The 20,156-nt window shown below is 39.8% G+C and overlaps 1 protein-coding gene across 3 annotated transcripts in view; it reads left to right on the forward strand.

The window, feature by feature from the left end:
* Positions 1-20,156, forward strand: part of slc6a9 (solute carrier family 6 member 9) — a 78,599-nt gene that overhangs the window by 49,370 nt on the left and 9,073 nt on the right. For 2 of the 3 annotated variants that reach the window (XM_028021280.1, XM_028021278.1), the window contains 9 exons: positions 8,207-8,363; positions 11,619-11,750; positions 11,972-12,248; positions 13,646-13,778; positions 13,879-14,013; positions 14,116-14,219; positions 17,687-17,924; positions 19,018-19,152; positions 19,242-19,341. In XM_028021280.1, coding sequence (XP_027877081.1) covers positions 8,207-8,363; positions 11,619-11,750; positions 11,972-12,248; positions 13,646-13,778; positions 13,879-14,013; positions 14,116-14,219; positions 17,687-17,924; positions 19,018-19,152; positions 19,242-19,341 — 1,411 coding nt within the window. Of the gene's footprint in view, positions 1-7,969; positions 8,072-8,206; positions 8,364-11,618; positions 11,751-11,971; positions 12,249-13,645; positions 13,779-13,878; positions 14,014-14,115; positions 14,220-17,686; positions 17,925-19,017; positions 19,153-19,241; positions 19,342-20,156 lie in introns of those variants that run through there. The other variant, XM_028021281.1, reaches the window with a different exon arrangement.

The following is a 20,156-nucleotide window of genomic DNA, read 5'->3' on the forward strand; positions in this document are numbered from 1 at the left end:
GAGGCACTGAGCCGGCATTCTTTACGAGATCAGCTCAGCGGAGGGAACGGTTCGTAACAGGACGCTTTGACGGAGTGCTGATCTCAAACCTGTGTGAATGCCCTGGCAGAATATTTAATGACAACAATCTGTTTAGCTTCTTTGGGGACTGGAGTCTAATTTTAGCGCTCAGAAATCAGTTTATGAGGGGGACGAATCGCTTCTTTGAACGGCAGTTCGTGTTTGCAACATCACTTTCAGGATTTGCCTAGTAGGTGCTGGTCTTACAGCGCTTTGTAAAAGTATTAACAGCCCCTTTAATATTTATGCAATTTGTGAGTAGGGGCAAGAAAGTTGTTTGTTAGAATATCCCTATTTAAAGCCTAAACTTAAATCCGATTGAAACTCTATGATAAGACTTGATGGGGTTTTTTTTTATTATCACCGTGTTTTTCGGACTATAAGGCGCACCGGATTCCTCGTCTTCGGTGTTGGAATTCAACAGTTGGACGATGGCGGCATCAAGCAAGCCCGGATCCCTCTCGTCATCATCCGATTCAGTCTCATTATAGTCTGAAAAATACGGTACCTAAAAATGATTAACCTCTAAAAGTAGAAATCATAGAAATACCACAAAAGATGTGTGGTTGTAATTACAAAGTAAAGATGCCAAAAGCAAAAATTTTTAATCTGTATCTTGAAAACATTTTCACTTCATGACGATGCTCCGCTTTGTGTCGACCTGGCAGATTAAAAAAAATCCTTATTAAAACATTCATGGTTGTAGCTTGTCAAGAAAATCCGAGCTCATCCCACTTCCCCATGCTGGAGATTTTAGTTTAACAGTAATAATAAATAAAGTTATCTTTAAAATGAATCACTCAAGTGACATCAAGGCCCAACAGTAGACTTAAGTGTCAATAAAGTTAGTTTAACAGTAATAATAAATAAAGTTATCTTTAAAATGAATCACTCAAGTGATATCAAGGCCCAACAGTAGACTTAAGTGTCAATAAAGTTAGTTTAACAGTAATAATAAATAAAGTTATCTTTAAAATGAATCACTCAAGTGATATCAAGGCCCAACATTAGACTTAAGTGTCAATAAAGTTAGTTTAACAGTAATAATAAATAAAGTTATCTTTAAAATGAATCACTCAAGTGACATCAAGGCCCAACAGTAGACTTAAGTGTCAATAAAATAAATCTAGTTGTGTGTGTTGTTTTTGTCTCATGCAAACTTTGCTTTAATTCTACTTTTTTCTATCTAATCATAAGAAATCATAGTCAGTCAGAGAGAGTCATTAAACAGGAAAAGCAGGTTTCCTGGAAAAAGAGGAAGTTTCCAGCCTGCAGATTTATAAAAATAGCTGAGACTATTTTAAAGCATGAAAGTTTAAAAAAATTAAATCTAAACATTTTGAGTAATTTGATAAGATTCAAAGTAAAATACTTATATTAATATTGGTTTACTTGTAATAATACTTACACTTATATTTGTGAGAACACCTACAAGAAAAACAAGTAACTGTAACTTTAGTAGTAAATAATTAGAATCATGTATTATTCTTGGTTTCTTTTCAGAAAAACATCTGTAATAACTCACATTAAGATCATAATAAGAGTAACTAATAAGTTATGGTTATAAAATCATAAATGAATGATAGATCAGAGAAGCTGAAGAAAATAAATGTGATATAAGTTATGGTTATAAAATTATAAATGAATGCTAAATCAGAGAAGCTAAAGAAAATAAATGTGATATAAATGTGATTTTGACATTGAACTTGAAATGGTGTAAAAGGTTGTGTAACTGCAATTAAACATCACTGATATGTTGGAGGTAGAGAGTAGGTGAAAGGTTGTGCAGGCAAGGGACACAGGAGGTTGAGCAACCCTGAGACATTGGCACAGACATCATGACATGATGTCTCTTAAGACAGTGACGGATATGAGATCATCTGTCTAAGCAGACAGATAAACCCTATATAAGGTGGGTGCAAAAGAGGAACCTTTTGTTGGATCCTCCGGGCAGCTTCGAGCCAAGATCGAGATGGACAAAGAACTCTGCAGCTGAAGAAGAGCCGGGGCCACGGAGCCGGAGACTGTCCTGCACATGGAGACCAACCCGTCTGGCCCACAATCTGTGGCTTCGAATCGCACTTCTCTCATCGGCTGGGTTCTGACCCCAAAGACAAAGATGAAGACAAAGACAAGGAAGAAGAACTGGTGCCTTTTTTCCTGCCAGCACCAAGTCCTGTGTGACCTCACCATCCATGCGGAGAAGAAGTTCATCGGACCTACAGAGATCCCTGCCTTCGTCGATCAACTTCCTCCTCCTGCTGCCACACCTTCTTCGTCGTCGTGCCAGGTCTGGGGTTCGAGGCGCCAGGCTCCGTCCGTCTCTCTCAAAGGTTCCCTTTTTTAGTTCTCAGTGTCAGCAGTAGGGAAAGATAGACTAGATGATTGATTTTACTTATTTGATTATTTCTGCTACTGAATTAAGCTGTACTGACCCTTGCAAAAATGCCTTACTAATAAAATATTTAGCATAAAGAAAATCTAAAAGATGTTGTGGACATTCAGTTAATGAGTCACCTTAAAGTTCTTTGATGGTTGTAAAATAGCTGTGATGTTTGATTCTGGAGAGGAAAAAGTGGAAAATGTTTTTAGGTTGCTGGTAGCCCATATTTAAAACCTCATCCTTGGGACTCGCCCGAGTTACTAAAACCTACCTGGTTCAATAACAAATGCAAGTTGTAAAATAGAGAACCAGCGACCGTTAACAGGTGTGCTCTGTGAAACTAGTTGGCTGTAGGCTGCTCAGTCTGGCTAATTCACAGGGGGAAGAAGGGTGGGACACCTGGATGTAGGCCGTCAGATAACCAGGCGAATCGTTTCTCGAAACCAGCTTAAACAGAGTTTACTTCAGTTCTGGACAGGGTAAATCCCAGCAGATTTAGGAAACTCAACGGACCCGTTAGACGGAGAGCTGGTAGCACATCTCCCCTCTCAGAAGAGGAAGTACGAGAGTGAGAGAGTAGAGACAGAAAGGAGGGGGGGGGTGTTGCGCAACAACAAGCTCCAGCATAACAAAAATATTGTATAGTTGATGTTGATGTTTTTATTAATTAGCGAGGGACTGCAGACGATAATAAACAAAGCAGAAATTTGTCAAAAAGAAATTCTGCTGGTTATTCCTGAACTTTGTCTGTTAGCTGCTCTTAAGTTTTATCCGTTTTGCTCTTGTACGACGGCAGAAATGTCCAAAAGTGACATGGGTTTGAGCAAGGTCAGAGCGGTTATTTTAAAAAGAATCTGGTGAAAGCTACGGACTAAGACGAAGGACAGAAGAGAGGGGACTGATGGTTACATAAAGCCCATATGGCTTTATCTCTGTGCCCAGGCTAACAACACCTGGGCACAGAGATGCTCCGTGGTCAGATACCGATGTCGCCCTCAGGGTTCAGCTAGTTGTCGTAGCTCAGAGTTAGTCATCACTTTGGGTCCGTCTTAATGAGATCCCTGTTCAACATGTGCCGCTTTTCATTTCATAGGAGTTAAGTAAAAATGAGTCATTGGCTCTTTATCGCCAGAGAACGAGTCGGACATATTTAAAGGCTCTTCAGGATTTGTCAGCTGCACAGCTTAAAGCCGTCTGCTTCAAAAACAATCTTATGAATATTCTCTTTTCTCCTCTTTTCTCTTTTTTTTGTGTCAGACCCAATTATAGTATTGCCTTAAATACATTTATTTATTAACAAGAAGGTCCCAGTCAGGATTATGTCTCCCCGGGTTAAAATCTCAGTCGTTTATCAAGAGGCATTTGCTAAAGTAGAGTCCCAGTTCGATATTTCAATCAAGTCCATCTTTACTTCACTTTACCAGATTAGTCCACCTATGCTTTCAGACTAACTCAAAAGTTCAGTAAAAATAATGCAGTTGTGTTCTGAACGGATTTGTCTTTAAAGAAACAGCTGCTTTGTCCCAAGTGGAATTTCTGCAAGTCACTGAATATGCTGCTCTAACTTAACTTGGGCATAATATCCAATATGACATTTTATAAAGCATCACCGAACACTTTGCCATCTATTTCCAAACTTTTAAAAAATTAATTTAATGTCTTACTAAACTCACATCTTGTTTTCAGGTGATGCCGTTCGTTTTAGCACTATGCTAATGTTAGCATGCCTGCTCTTTGCTTTGACATCATTTTGTGATAATGTTGGCTTGTAGCAGATTTTTACAGCCAAAAGTTCAATTTCATCATAAGCAGACAAAACCTGCAGAAAAAAAAAATAGTTGTCTTGAACGTTACAAAACTGTCTAGTGTTTCAGCAGCAGCTAGCTTTCCTTCACCATCACTTTTTTGAAGACACCTGAGCGCAGGAACGTGATTGTAAAGGGGAAAAAACCGATGTAGATATCTTGATTTAGCTGTGTTGCAGTATTGTGGGCCCTCCACATTTAAACAGGCAGTAACTGATAAAAAAAAAAAAAGACTGTGTATTACACAGCTCTATGTATTGCTGGAGACGGGCAGACATGGTCAGACCGGAGACCAACAACAGATAAATGGAGTGTAAAGACGTCCTACAGCGATCATTTAACTTTAACTTGATGAAGGTTCCAGAAGGTTCTATTTGTACCGTCAGGTTGGAGTTTCACAATTCATCTTCTGACCAAACGGTGCTTCAGTTTTCCAAACAGTGTGCCAGTGAAGAGGAGTGTTTCTGATGTTTCTAATATAAAGCTTGTGTTCATGTGATGAAGCAAAAATGTTTCACATACGACATCATGGCTGTTTGGAGAAACAGCGCTGCAGTCACCAGATTAAATGTATGTAATATTCAGCACAACTGTCGGCCATTTTTGGCCGGTTTGCTGATTGTGCGTCAGATTTACGGGAGTACCAGAAACGCGCCAACACGAAGGTTCCACCTGCAACGTTTGATTTAATTAAACTTCTGATTAATTGATGCAGGAATAGCTTACGTCAAATATTACAGATTAAGAAAAACTTATTTCCCTGCTTTTCTAGCTACTTTTCCTTTTCTGTTGCATGTTTCAGATCAACAAGCAAACTTTACCCTCAAATACAATTGGTAGGTTTCCACTCTGGATGAGTTCTGGCCAACTGTTCTTTGCAAATCTGTTTAACATACAGTCACATCACACAGGTTTTTGAGCCTGCATGACTTTTTAAGGTCGCATTGGAATAACTGAAATGGATTTAAGTCCAGATTTTGATTTGGCCTTGAAAAGCCTTTATTTTAAGTCAACCATTCACGCTACAATTTGAATTTCTTCAAGAAAATAGAGCGGAGTTCATTGTTTTGTCAATTAGAAAACGTTGTCCAAGTCCTGGAGCATCAGAGCAGCCCCAGACCATCATTCCGCCTCCTCCATGTTTGATGGTCTTTTCAATGTTTTTTTAGTTTTATGCCAGATGTAGCGCAACTTTGCCCTTCCAAAAAGTTTCATCTGAAGTGGTGGTTTATTAGATATTTAAGTCTACTTCATCTTGTCAGACTCTTGTCTGATTCTACAAGTATACGCCTTCCAGAAATCAAACTTTTGTTTGGTTTGTGAAACGGAACTAAATGTAATGAGGGTAATCACAGTAAACTCGAAATTCTACAGGTGGGGCAATTGCCAGATTGGTTTGGATTGAAGGAAATTCTTGTTTGAAAATTTGAAGTTTTTACTCAACTTTCCATTGTCTGTTAGTAGTATTAGTTTGATGACATAAAACATTTAAGAAGAAATATTTCAGAATTTTCTTGAAAGCACTTTTATGACTTTTAGTCATGAAAGTGTAAGTAAAAGATGTTGGTTTCAGAATTTATAAGCTGAAATGTCACTGTGTAGCATAAAATGCCCACCGATACTCAACATTTTCTTTCTTTTCTGTCCCTGTGGTACTAGTTTCAGATTCTACACGCACACTGTGTGTGTGTGTGTGTGTGTGTGTGTGTGTGTGTGTGTGAGCCTGTCTTGGGCACATCAAGTTGAGCTTTTGTAGAACAAACACCGGAGATCTAAGGATCACTGCTATTCCCCGAGTTTCGTCTCCCGCTCTTGTTTGTCTTGTCGCAGAGTCGAGTGCAACCTGCCACGGCGCGTGTTTGCGCATCTGCGTGCGTTTTCCGTGCACGCCCACACCTGGTTGCTCGCGGTACGGCACAAGAAGTACTGCCGACATGTTGGCGGTAGCGCGCACACAGCTGCGCACTTGTGCTCCGCCGCTTCTTGCTCTTCCAAAGTCAACTCCGGGGACGGAGATGCTGTAATGCGCCACCCGCTGCAACGGCGGCGTCTCTGCTGGCGGTCTCCACCCACGCACCGCTGCAGCCGCCGGCTCGCTCGGAGGCTCCCCCGAGCGACGGGGCTTGTTTTGCTGATCTTTTCTGTCTGTCGCACCTGCAGTACGAAGACCTGTGGAAACGGAGGTCAAGGAAGCCGGAGAAACCGAGTTTGTTTTCCCTCCAAACATGCCCGCACATCTGGACTCGCAGACAAGAGGGGTTTTTGTTTCTTTCCAGAAAATATGGCAGCTGTTTATGTGGTTGTTGCTATTTTGTCTAATTATTATTTTCATGCTCATGAACATGATGTGTCTGTAGGAGCTGTGTTTGTTGGGAACAGGTCTTTATCAGCGAAAATGTACTACTTCCGCGTTATGTGTGAGCATGCTCTACAATAACACTGAATATATGAAACCACAGTTTCAAGGTATCTCTGTGTTTTCACAGAAAATGTGAAACAATATGCTCTAACTGTGTTACTTAGCAAAGAAAGACAGCAACTGATAGAACATTCTGATTATTACACTTACGTTAACTTTTAATGTTTTTTTTTTTAACAAGGCAAAGACATGAGCAGAAATGCAGAATAAACGTACATGTAGTTGCCAATACTTGCTGTGGAGAAGCAAAAAGTATTTTGTTAATCTTCTAGCACTACTGCTACCGTTTTACTAAATTATTCAGTTAGAGATATGTCTTATGCTGTCTCTGTTGTAGGAATCAGGACGGATTTCTGCCAGCTGATTGGCAGTGCACAGCTGCAAGTAAAACGTTCTCCAACACAGCCAGAGAAAACGCCAGTCATTCTGGTGCCTGCCTTTAATACCTGCGAGTTGTTATTGTAACAGTGTTATACTTTAGCAACTGCAGCAACAGTTCCTCCTTTTCTATCTTAAAAAGATAAATGATTTTATGAATATATGCGTAAATACTATTATAGTGGGTTATTTTTACCCCAGTGATGTGATACCTTGACAACACCGACCCCTCCGCATTGCAGCTGCAGCCTGACGACGGCTCTGCGCTCACATCGGTTTTCTTTGACACGTCGTCGAGCCTGAACACCGTGAAACCGAAAAGCTGAAATTAGTGTTTAAAAATGATGGGAGGAGGAAGTAGAGATATTCAAACATGTTTTAAGCTCTTCCCCACCTAAAGTATTAAAGTCAAAAATTTTCGCTCATGTACTCCGGCCCACCGTTTGAATAATTTCACCTTTTTTTTTTGCCGTTTCGCCGCTGCTTTTGCTCAACTGAATCGGCAGAACTCAGTCAGTCGAATGTCGGATTACTTCCAGTCCGTGCGCGACACCTCGAGCTCTACCTCGGCGATCTGAGTTAGCAGTATTTATCTGTCATGCAGCAGCGGCACAAGTGCCTTCATGTGAGCAGCGCGCAGACACAAACAGGGCCGACAAGACACACAGCTGAGGGTCTGGGGCGTAGGGGTCACGGGAGAGCGGCCATCTGATGCCAGCAGATGGAGCGATGGAGGGAGGAGAGCAGAGGAGAAGTTGGAAATCAGGGCGGCACAAAGTGAATGCTGGGAGGCTTTTCTAAAGGCACTGATTTCACTTCCCATCCTTTCTGCTCCAGCGAGCCCACCTTATGCTCCACTTCGGGGCAGAGGAGATAATAATAACTGATGATAACCATGACACTTGAATAACCGAACTTCACATTCAGCTGAACAGTCCAGAGAAAAAGATAACTCCTTCAGATGCTCCCAGCAGAGTCTTGGAGCTGTTAGAAGTGAGGCTGAGGCCAATTTACGGGATCACTAAGGTGTTTTTTTTTCTTATGTGGAATGTGAAACTGCTGGACTCACTGTAGCAACACTATCTCGGAAAGCCACTCGCGTTCGCTCCAACCTGTAGTCACCTGTGTGCCTCTCCCTCTCTCTTTCTTTCTTTGTTACAGAATGGAGCCGTTCCAGGGGAGCCCGTGAAGAAGGATGAAAACTCCCGGAGGGGGAACTGGGGCAACCAGATCGAGTTTGTCCTCACAAGTGTGGGCTATGCAGTGGGCCTGGGCAACGTCTGGAGGTTTCCCTATCTCTGCTACAGAAATGGAGGAGGTACGCGTTCCAGCTGCCTTTGGATAAAGACTGTAGTGGTGTTACAGAGGATGCCCGTGTGTCCTTAAAAGGCCTTAAAAGCATCAATACCTTAAAATGTCTTAAATTCATTTAAAAATGAATTTAAGACAAAGTATTTAGTTTATTTTTGCTCTTGAGACTTTTCTGTCAGGCAAAAGTTTAGCCATGGCCGACTTTGTAAAAATGGCTACCCTTCTTGGGATCCACATCATAAAAACAACATTTATTACAAAAGCAGTTTCACACACGTTATTAGAAACATCTTCATTTTGTTCTGTTAGCTAGCTGGCGTGTTTTTTGTTTGTTTGTTTTTTTGCGGGGGTTTTACCACTAACTAGCTGCTGAAAAAACCCATTGCTAGCTAGTTAGCTTTTTTTAGAGAGCATTTCTTTGGCTTTAAAGTTTAGAAATACCTTTTTTTTCAACCCCTCCAGGGGGTCTTTTGTGGGCTCTAGTGTCCCTTATATGAAAGTGGGCTGACAGGAAAGGGAGAAAGATATCGTCGGGTCCGGGAGTCGAACCCGTGACAACCATGTCGAGGACTCAAGGCCTCCAAACATGGGTCACACTATCCCCTACGCCACCACGGCACGCCCCAGAAATACCTTTTTTGAAATTATTTTTTAAAGACGTTTTCAGTGCCAGTGGCTTCTACTGGACAGTAATCTGTCAAGAATGTTGCACAGAGAAGAGGAGAAGGACCAAACTGTGGAGTAAATCTATGGCAGAAGATTGAAAGACATTTAATAAAATGTGCCTAATTTCATTTAATCTGTTTTCATCCTTTACAATTTAACCAAACATGCCCAGTGTGTCAAACACTATTGCATAAGCATTGCCTTATAAAAAATATGTACACTTTTTTTCTTTTTCTTTTTACAAAACATGCCAAATAAACCCCACAAGCTTTGGATTTAATATTTTGTTTGGATTTTCTTGCTTGACCAACACACATTTGTTTTTAAAGTGGAAGTAACGTTGCTTGAAAGTGTGGTGTACACGTGTAAGTAGCTCCCTTTACTCCGATAACAGTAAACTAAACCCAGCAGAACCAGTTCAGAAGTCAACTAAGTGGTGAATAAAGTGAATTTAATCACAGTTACAGCCACAAACTGTCACTCCTAGATTGTTTAGCGGTTCTACTTCATGTGTCTGACACACAGATGGGATCCTGGTAGAGAGCTGCATTCACACGCCGTGACTCTGCATCCGTCGGTAGATGTTGTGTAGCATGCAGAAGATGGCTGACTCTTTAGCCGTAGTGACGAGGTCTCTAACTTTGCCCTGGATCAGCTGGTACGACAAATTACGCCCGAAAACACACATGCAGATGTTTCTCACGGTTGGCCGTCTAATTTCTGCTTGAGCACGGCTGGACGGCCTCAGCTGGACATTTACTGACCCCTCAGCGAACACATGACATGTTCTCACCACAGATGAGGTTTATCTTTGCTTACTTGTTCTTTTTTTCCTTTACTTGGAGTGGTATGTGTTCCTGCTAAGTCGAAGATGCAGGTTTGATTTCTTTTCAAAAGTAAAACCAGCCAACAGAAATTCAGAAATAGGATTAAAAATAATAAATAAATATATACTGTATATATATATATATATATATATATGTGTGTTTTTTTGGGGTTCCTGTTTGGATTCTGTTTTTGAATTTGGATCCTGTTGAATTTGTTGTCACAAACATATCTCAGAAATGTTTCCAGGGAGATGCATGTCAAGAATAGTGCTTGAGACCAACAATGAATTTTATTATTTATAAAGTGGACAAAGCATTCACATCCGGACATGTAGCTCTAAATCCACTAAAATGTGCTATTAACTCCACATTTCACTATCTAAATATGAGTTCCTCCCACAAATAACCAGTTGCAAATTTGCAAAGACAAAAATTTTCCCCGACTACAGTCACCATTAAGTCTGCAGGCGTCACTGAACTGTGGAGGAATCCAGTCTGGTTTGGTATTTCTAAATCAGCAAGTGATGTGAATGTTTATGCAAAGCTGTTAAGTACAAAAGATGGAGAAATACTCCTCCCCTATTAGCTTTAGTCCAAGAAAAGACTTTGATAAAAATAAAAATGTATCTGATTGCACACAGTTATTACATATGTGGATACATATATTCTGTACAAATTGTAATAGGTTGTAAAAATAAGAATGAAGATCTTGCTTTGGTTTACAGTCATTCTCAGTCTTGCACTTGACATGGACGGTTTTTACAGCTGACATGATTTGCAAAAATATCAAACAAATTGATACTTTCTGTGATGTTTTTTTTTCTTGTTTTTTCACTATTTTACGGTATTTGGTCAATATTTCACACAATCTGTGTTGTAAGCAGCGATAGTCTTTTAGAATCTGACACTTAGGGTGTCATTTATAGAAATATATGTTAACATGGGGAGGCTAATATCCGATTCTTAGCAAGAATGGATAGACCTTATGTTGTATGACCCTAAAAGATGGATGAAAAATGTGATTCATTGTTGTACAATAGAAACTGTAACTTTTTTAGTGTCTTAAAATTATAATGCATTCCAATTAGTCCTCTCTGGGACCAATAAAAAATTGATTCCTGTGGTAATTGTTGGATGGTGGCCTTACAAATCATTATTGGTTTTTCTCTGAAGTCAGAATTGCTCTGTCCTGCAAAGCAAGTAGGAGGCAGACTATCCATAATCAGCATAAAGTTCTTTGAACTCTACCATGAAGCTTACAGTTTATGGAGAAACGTATTCTGTTTTCAACTTTATGTTCAGACATGAGCATGGCTCTACCTTTACACAATTAGGCATAGTCATTTTCAGGTCGCTCTGAAACCTTCTGCTGCAGTTCGATTGAAATCTGCAATTTTTGATATATCTTTCATTCATTCTGGTAACCTAGCAATAAGAAAAATAAATGGATGGATATTGGGTTCTGTAAAAGTCCCAAACTACCAGACTTCCACCTACTAATTACGAAGCTTAGATTGACTCATAACTAAATTACTTTATTTTAACAACAGTTTTCCCCTCCCCCCTCTTTCCACTTATGCAATGTTTAATGATGCAGTGCATAATTGCCTCTCACTATTGCCCCCTTCTAGATCCCTCTGCTTTTTGGATAGCAATTAACGTGTAGATGGAAAATTCCCTCGCAGCATTTATGCATTTAGTTCTTTTTAATTACCTGTGAAATCAGATGAAACGTCGTATCTTGAGTGTTTGCCCGTGTGTCTCCCCAGGTGCCTTCATGCTGCCATACTTCATCATGTTGGTATTCTGCGGCATCCCTCTCTTCTTTCTCGAGTTATCCTTCGGTCAGTTTGCCAGCCTCGGGTGTCTGGGTGTCTGGAAGATCAGCCCTATGTTCAAAGGTAAGCGTTCAAATGTGTTTTTGTCCAACTTTTGGTTTGGTAAATGGACTAAGCAAACGGGATGAAAGAAAAGTTGTGAACACACAACATTTCTAGTCGGTAATAAACCGACAGTGCCTGTTTTTTCTTGCAAAAATGTCGAGTGAAACGTTTGCAGGACATTTCACGCCTTTATTATTATTATTTTTTGGGGTTCTTCTTCTTCTCTTCTCCCCGTTCAGGTGTTGGTTACGGCATGATGGTGGTGTCCACCTACATCGGGATCTACTACAACGTGGTCATATGCATCGCCTTCTACTACTTCTTCATGTCCATGACGAAACTGCTGCCCTGGACGTACTGCAACAACCCCTGGAACACGCCGGACTGCAGCGGGGTGGTCGGCAGCGGCGCCCAGCTGAACGGCAGCCTGGTGAACGCCACCGCCAGCCTGGTAGCCGGGGTGACGGAGGTGGTCAACCGCACCAAGAGGACCAGCCCCAGCGAGGAGTACTGGAAGTAAGATCAAGTTGCTGCGAATTCAAACTAAGCTTACAAAGTCTTTTTCTGAGGCAGAGAGAGAAATTATGTTTTTCTTTCTTGTCTGTGCAAATGTAATTGCACAAAGCCTTGCTAAGCAACCCACAGTTGGTATGCCAAAGACGTCTTGCTGACTGAACAACTTTTATCTGTAGGCATCACTACAGTAAAAGACATCGACCAGCTAACCTCAGTCGACTGAGCCCTACAGGATGATTCTACTTACGCTGGCCGAAATGAAATTGGCAAGATAAGCTTGCATTAAACATGGCTCGTGTTTGCGGACAGCCGTCAAATATTTGAACAAGATGTGAGTAAAGGTGCGACTGCATTTGAACAGTGTTGGATTGCACCAGCACAAGTGGCATGCAGCGTCTCACGAAAGTATTGAGACCCTTAGAAATGATTTCCCACTGCTTCAGGCTACGGCCACAAATCATGTGAACACAAACTGAAAGTGGCGCATTATGTTAAATTGCAATTGCAAATTAAAGTATGAAATGTTAGGCGGTGGATTTGTATTCAGACTCACCAGCACTCAAACAATTTTATTTACATTATAAGTAATCAGTAATAATACATCTGTGTGATTTTAATCCTTATAGGATAAAGACAAGAAGGCCGTTGTTGAGTAAAGAAATAAAGTTTTAATAGAGTTAACTGCAGGGTCTGTACTTAATTAATTAATCAAAACTTTTCATCAAAAACTTAAAAGAAACAATGCTTTAGAAATGTGTACTGTTGACGCTAACATTAGCATCGGGGACATCGGTGTTGCTGCAATACGTTTTGTATTGAGATGTGATTTTAGCCTTGATTTTAGCCAAACTTCTTTTTCCACAACTTACACACAACAATAATTCTTCTCCAGCATCCCATCAGAAAGTTTTTCGTAGCAAAAGTGAACGCCCAGCGGACCAAGAGAAGCGACTTTGTCGTCAATCGCCGTTTGTGCGTCGGGTTTACAGGAGCACCAGAAACACGCAAATACAGAGGTTCCAGCAAAAAGGGGGGGAAAAAATTATTGTGTTGAAAACATTTTAACAATTTCAAATCTATGTAATTAATCCATTGAAATTAATGCATTAAACTACTGGCTCTAGTTTACATATAAACATTAACTCGGGGGCCTGGGTAGACAGCCATACCTAGTACCAGGCAATAAAACAATTACAACAGAAACAGAAAATGTCAGTAAAAATAAAGTGCATAAACACATTGAAGTTTCTGGTTGTTGAGTAACAAAATGTGAGAAGACATGGATGGAGAACACCTAATTTGTGGTAGCTTCCTTTCTTATTCTACAATATAAAGATTTGGGGAATAGTAAATGAAACGTGTCGACTGTTTGATCATTCGTTGGCTTTTCCTTTCAGGCACTACGTACTGAACATCTCCGATGACATAGGAAACTTCGGGGAGGTCCGCCTCCCCATCCTGGGCTGCCTGGCTGTTTCCTGGTTCGTGGTTTTCCTCTGCCTCATCAGGGGCGTGAAGTCTTCAGGAAAGGTCAGGTCGCAAGTACACATTCACAGCGTTTCTCGTCTTTGCAGGTGAAGCGTTTCAACCGATTTCAGCAGCTTTCTGTGTTGACTGTGTCCGTGTGCAGGTGGTGTATTTCACAGCCACGTTCCCTTATGTCGTTTTGACTATTCTGTTCATCCGTGGGATCACATTGGACGGCGCTATAAACGGCATTAAGTACTACCTGACTCCACAGTGGCAGAAGGTTCTTGATGCAAAGGTATGTACTGATCTAACTTGGAAAATATTTATAAAAAAATTGAAGTGTTTTATTTTTTTCCCCTGGCATTGCCTCTGTTTCTTTGTGGTTTTGTCCCTGCAGGTGTGGGGAGACGCCGCCTCGCAGATCTTCTACTCCCTGGGCTGTGCCTGGGGCGGTCTCATCACGATGGCTTCTTATAACAAGTTCCACAACAACTGTTTCAGGTAAAGACTGACGAAACATGTGATTTGAAGGAGTGGTGCTGTAGTAATTAAAAAAAAAAAAATTATTCAAAGCCCACCACAAGTGCGAAAACGGTCCAAGGAGACTTTACCTGAAGTACTAAAATGCACTTGCAACTGCGTTAAAGGGACATTTCAGGATTTTGAAGGTTCTTATTTCCTGGTGAACTTGGATTTTTACAGTTCCAAAATAACCATAATTGGTTGATTATAATTTAAACAGGAAATGGAGGTTGGAGGTGGTGTACCGCCAATCATCTTCCTGAGTGAAACGCCTACTCGGTATGAAAAACATCTCCTGTTGTCCTACCGTGGTGTGAAAAAGTGTTTGCCGCTTTCTTGGTGGACTATTTTTTTTCTCACGTTTGTCACACTTCCTTATTTCAGAACATCAAACCAGTTTGCATGTTATTCAGCGACAACACAAGTAAACACAAAAGTCAGTTTTTAAACGTATGTGTTTTATTATTAAGGGAGGAAAACAATCCAAACCTACATGGCGCCACTGCCCCACAAACCTTATAAATGTCTGGGCCACCCTTAGCAGCAGGTTTAAATATTTTGTAGTATATAAATGTATTTATTTTTTAATGCAAACCAGCTAAGCTCCATTTAAAAAAAAAAATGGATTCCATCTAATTAGATACAGGACACCCGTAAAAACTACCAGACTGGATCTCAGGATTTGTAGACGTTCTCCATTCAGAGTCTCGCTGTGGAAGAATGACCAAAGCAGAGGATGACACGATAAGTGGTGGCCCACGCCTCTTCTCTACGAGTCTGGAGTGTTTCTCTTTTGCTCTGCGCGCTAAGTTGTTAGTGATGTTGCTGTGGCAACATGTACGTTTAGGGAATATAGCTTCTGGTAATCATTGTGGGAAGGGATGGATTTATTCAGCTTTTCAGTTTAATGTTGGAGGGTTTTTTTTCCTCTAAAATAAGACCTTCCCACTTTAATTACTTACATTCTGATACTTGTATTAATTTTTCTACCAAAGGCTCACTGATTATTATCAATGTTTAATCTTATAAAAAATATTCATTTTTTAGAAATGAAAAAAATGAAGAATGGTTGAAGAATGCCACATTTTGGCATTCTTCAACCACAACCTTAAATGTATTCTATATGACCCAACAAAAATATTAAATTGAATGGTAATAATTCATAAAAGGTATTATTACAAATGCACATTTGAAAAGTTTTGCGTGCATTTGTGTTAATATCCCTTCACTCCCAGTTGAACCAGCTGTCGATACTTAATTAGTAAATAGGATCTACTTATGTGTATTTTTAGCTAAGAATGCTGGGAAAAAGGTTTGATGGAAAATGTCCGGTGATTCTGAAACCGTTCTATACTCAATGCTCTAGTTACATTTATTCAATTACATTTACTTGAGTACGTTTTTTTGGAAAAATCTACATTTAGGAATATTTTACTGCCCTGTTCTTTTTACTTTTACTTCACTAATTCTATTATGAAGAATCACTACTCTTACTTGAGTACAATTTTTGGTTTCTCTAACCACTGAGTGAAAAACAAACATGTTTTAACCAAACATTCACCAGACACTCATCTGCAGTTTTTATTAGTTTCATGTTTTTATTATTATTATTATTATTATTATTGAAAGAAACTGATTTAGAACATTTTTAATTTGCCTGATTTTGTTATTTTTCATTACTTATAGGAATTATTTTCAAAATACCAACATTTTCACTTAACTTTGTATTACGGTTTATTTGATAATGTCATTTTTAAACATTAAAAGATGGATAATTTGATCAGTTACTCAGCACTTGAGTAGACTTTTTACCAAATACATTTTTACTCCTTCTTGAGTATTTCTCGGCTGGTTACTTTTTACTTTTACTTGAGCAAAAACATGTTAAAGTAGTGATATTTTTACTTGAGTACGGGTTTCAGGTACTCCACCCACCTCTGCACTATCCAGCATAAGTAAGAATAACTTTAAAACTATTTGACAGAGTAAGGTAATTTTTTGGCCTGTGCTTAGAGACGGTTTGCTCTGTGCTTGGTCAACAGGGGAGAGAGAGCAAGCAGCGTTGGAAAAGGTTCAAACATAGGAAATGGGCAATAAAAGGAACGGACTTGTCATTTATTTCCAAAGGTTCTCGCCACATGTTGACAGTGACGGTGCCAACAGGCTCCAGAGGGCAAAGAGGACGGTTGAAGATATAATTTGTTCCTCCTCTAGCAGCTTGAGATAGCATTATCTGCCCAGGCAGCTGCACGGAGGTGCCAACGAGCTTCTGTTCTGCAGCTCCGGCCCCATAGAGACACTCACCACCAGTCAGCACATGAGCAGAAGTGCAAAGTGAAGGAGAGAGCAGTCGCAGGGGTGGAAAATAAACAAATAAATAAAACGGGCATTTATGTTCTGAAAGACATCCTCTTCAATAACCTTAGTGGAAAATAGAAGGGGAAAAAAAATCTCCCTGTTGGACCTGAACTACCGGAAATTTTGAGTAAATGCACTACAGAGAATGGATGAAACGAAGAAGAAGTCGGTGAGCTGTCACCAGGCGTCCATCCTGACTCCTGTCTCGTTTCATCCCACTACACGTGCAACCTTAACACAGAGTAAACTCAACTCTGGCATTTAGGATGAAAGAATTGTTAAACTTAAAAAGTTATGATCGATCCCTACCAGCTCAGCTTACTCCAAATTAGGGACGCACCATGTTATTGGCACGGTGTCGGCCGATATTAGCTGTAAAATGTAATATCGGACATCGACCATTCTGTCAAAAGAAGTCACCGATATAAAAGGCGTGGCAATGGTGCCTGCAGCACAGCATAATGTCAAATGTGCACTGCTTGAGTGCTGTCATTGTCTAGACAGAGTAAACGTCATGCACAAATTTGACATTAAACTTAATGCAAGTTGAAAGTCTTACATCATTTTCAGACTCCTTTTTACCATTTGCATTTGGTAGCAGGCTAAATTGACAAAGATAATGCAGTATTTTAATTCCACAGTAGAAAAAACCATATAGTTTCAGTAAGCAGGTTTAGGGAAAAAACAATATCGGTATTGGTACTGGTTATTGGCCAACTGAGTTTTAGTACATCGGCATATCGACTCCGACATTGTGCATCCCTACTCCAAATTTCTTTCCAAGAGTTTGATTCAACTCAAAAAGTTCATCAAAGCAAAAGCTGTTGGTGTGTTTTGTTTGTAGATTAAAAATGGTGGAAGTTTTTCGATTTGATCCATTTAAGGAAACTGAAAAATTATTGGACAATTCGGAGCTTCTCTAGTTGTTTTGTATTTGCTTTACAACCAAATAAGACCGTTTCTTGATTCACCCTCAGTGTTTGGCATGGACACTGAACTGCAAAATAGTGTTATACCGTCAGAACAACATGTTCCCCTGCGGTTTACCAAAGGTCTCTGCGTCTTTTCCTCCCTTTTCCGATACACAGAGACAGCATCATCATCAGCATAACTAACTGTGCCACCAGTGTGTACGCCGGCTTCGTCATTTTCTCCATCCTGGGCTTCATGGCGCACCACTTGAATGTCCCGGTGTCTGAAGTGGCTGATCACGGACCCGGCCTGGCCTTCGTGGCGTACCCTGAAGCCCTCACCCTGCTGCCAATCTCACCTCTGTGGTCGCTGCTGTTCTTCTTCATGCTCATCCTCCTGGGGCTGGGAACTCAGGTGAGAACAGGCTAAGGTTTATTATTATTATTATTATTGAAATATGAATGAAACTCAAAACAGGAGGTACTGAAAGGTAACGATGGAGTTGAGGACAACACTGGTAAACCAGCAGATTAGTATTTTTGTTTGAGTCTCCATTTTTCTTTTTGGAAGATTTACTTTGGCTTAAAGCATTTGCAGAATCTTTCCTCATACAATAACAACAGTGTTTATTTTCGCCCATTAATATCTTATTTCTTATGATGATTAAAGTAAATATAAGGTGAGATAAAGTCTCTTTCAAAATGGGATAGATAGAAGAACAAGAGAAAACACCAAATGTAGATCTTAGTTTATAGAGATTTCATTTCAGGGTATTTTTATTAGTGGAAGTTGGAACTTTAACAGAATAGAAAAGATGTTATTTATTTATTTATTACAAAACCTTATAGTTTACAGTTTTATACAAACTAGTTGGATTATTGTCCAGTTTTACCACTAGTTGTGTCCAGCATCGCTAACTTCTTCACTGATGGTTTAGCTGGAAAATCCTGAAACATTATTTTTTTGATTTATGTGAAAACTATCCCCCAACATGAGACTGTCACTGCCTCTCACTGCACTGATTCTTATAATATTAATCATATGTTAGTCTTTAATTGGATTTATACATTTTTATTATTTTTTTTTACAATTATCAAACTCATAATTGTGACATTTTGAACACAAGTTAGGATATATAAACATACATTTTTAATAAAGTTGGTTTTCTTAAGTGTTTTTATACATTTAGAGCTTACAATCAGGTTTTTCTTTATGTAGACAAAATACTGGTATTATAAATCTCCATAGTCAAACTCACATATTTAACATTAACATTATTCCCCCACCAAAATGTCAAAGTTTGAATGACATTCTTCTGCTCAGCGGGCGCAGAAAAAGCCAGCGTGTGAGGACCGTCCATGAACTGTCCAGGATCAGTTTGCTCTCCTCTCAGTATGTTGGGGATGAATTTGAGCAGGAGCTTTTCCAGTTCTAATCCACAGTTTGAACTCACTCCCTAAACCTTGTTCTTATATTTTTTTTGTTATTTCTTGTTTTCTTGCAACAGTTCTGCCTGCTGGAGACGCTGGTGACGGCCATCGTGGACGAGATCGGCACAGACTGGATTATCAGAAACAAGACCGTGGTCACACTCTCGGTGGCCGTCGTGGGTTTCCTGCTGGGCGTCCCGCTCACCACGCAGGTGAGACATGCCGCCGCCGCAATGTTTTTAAACATTTTCTCCTGTTTGGGACGCGTTTCAGCAAAGTCTTGCTTTTTGTTTGTTTGCAGGCAGGAATCTATTGGTTGTTGCTGATGGACAACTACGCTGCCAGTTTCTCTCTGGTCATCATTTCCTGCATCATGTGTATCTGCATCATGTATATCTATGGTAAGTAGGGTGACAATCAAGCCTATAATGTCCAGCATGTTACTGTTAGCAATATATTTTTTTGTTGTTGTTATACAAACCAACCAAAATCTGACTGAATTTTCTTTTTATTTAGTTATGCTAGGCTAATTGTTGCTACTCAGGTCTCACGTTTCAGAACAGACGAGAACTCGTCAGCACAAGCATGCCTGTAGAAAAGTAAAAGCATGGAAGGTTTTAAAGGATGCCGTTTATTGTGTATATAAGGTCATCCTATAAAAATGTCTAGTGTATTTTGTGTTTTTTTTTGTTTTGTAGTTCGGTGGACTTCTAAAATATTTCAGCAGAAAATTATATATTATTTTATATATAGTTATATATTAAACCCTTGACTGTTATATTAGGGATTTGTCACAACACACAATATATTTGACAATACCTGAGCAATCTGAAAATCCACTGTTAATCTGTCCTAGTGTTACACAAATTGGAAAACCGATGTAACATGAATTTTCCAATTTTGGACAAATTGGCTCATTAAGACATACTGACTCACTAGCAAAGAGACAGTGTGGCAGATGGGGACTGAAAAATAGGAAAAGAATGGCACAACTGGAAACCTACCAAGACACGGCCGTCCACCTCAACCAAGTTAAGAAAGCATAATTATGAAGTTTCACTAAGACTTTATTTGAAGTGGTGTGCATAAGACTTTCATGATACTTTCATAAACATAACATAACTCCTGTTGTGAACATGAAGGAGTCGTGAGGAATGTCTGACCGTTGTCATATAGTGTCATTGTGAATAATGAGACTTTTAATGCAACGTTGTAC

This window comes from Xiphophorus couchianus, chromosome 6 (genome assembly GCF_001444195.1).
Source record: "Xiphophorus couchianus chromosome 6, X_couchianus-1.0, whole genome shotgun sequence".
Classification (NCBI taxonomy): domain Eukaryota; kingdom Metazoa; phylum Chordata; class Actinopteri; order Cyprinodontiformes; family Poeciliidae; genus Xiphophorus; species Xiphophorus couchianus.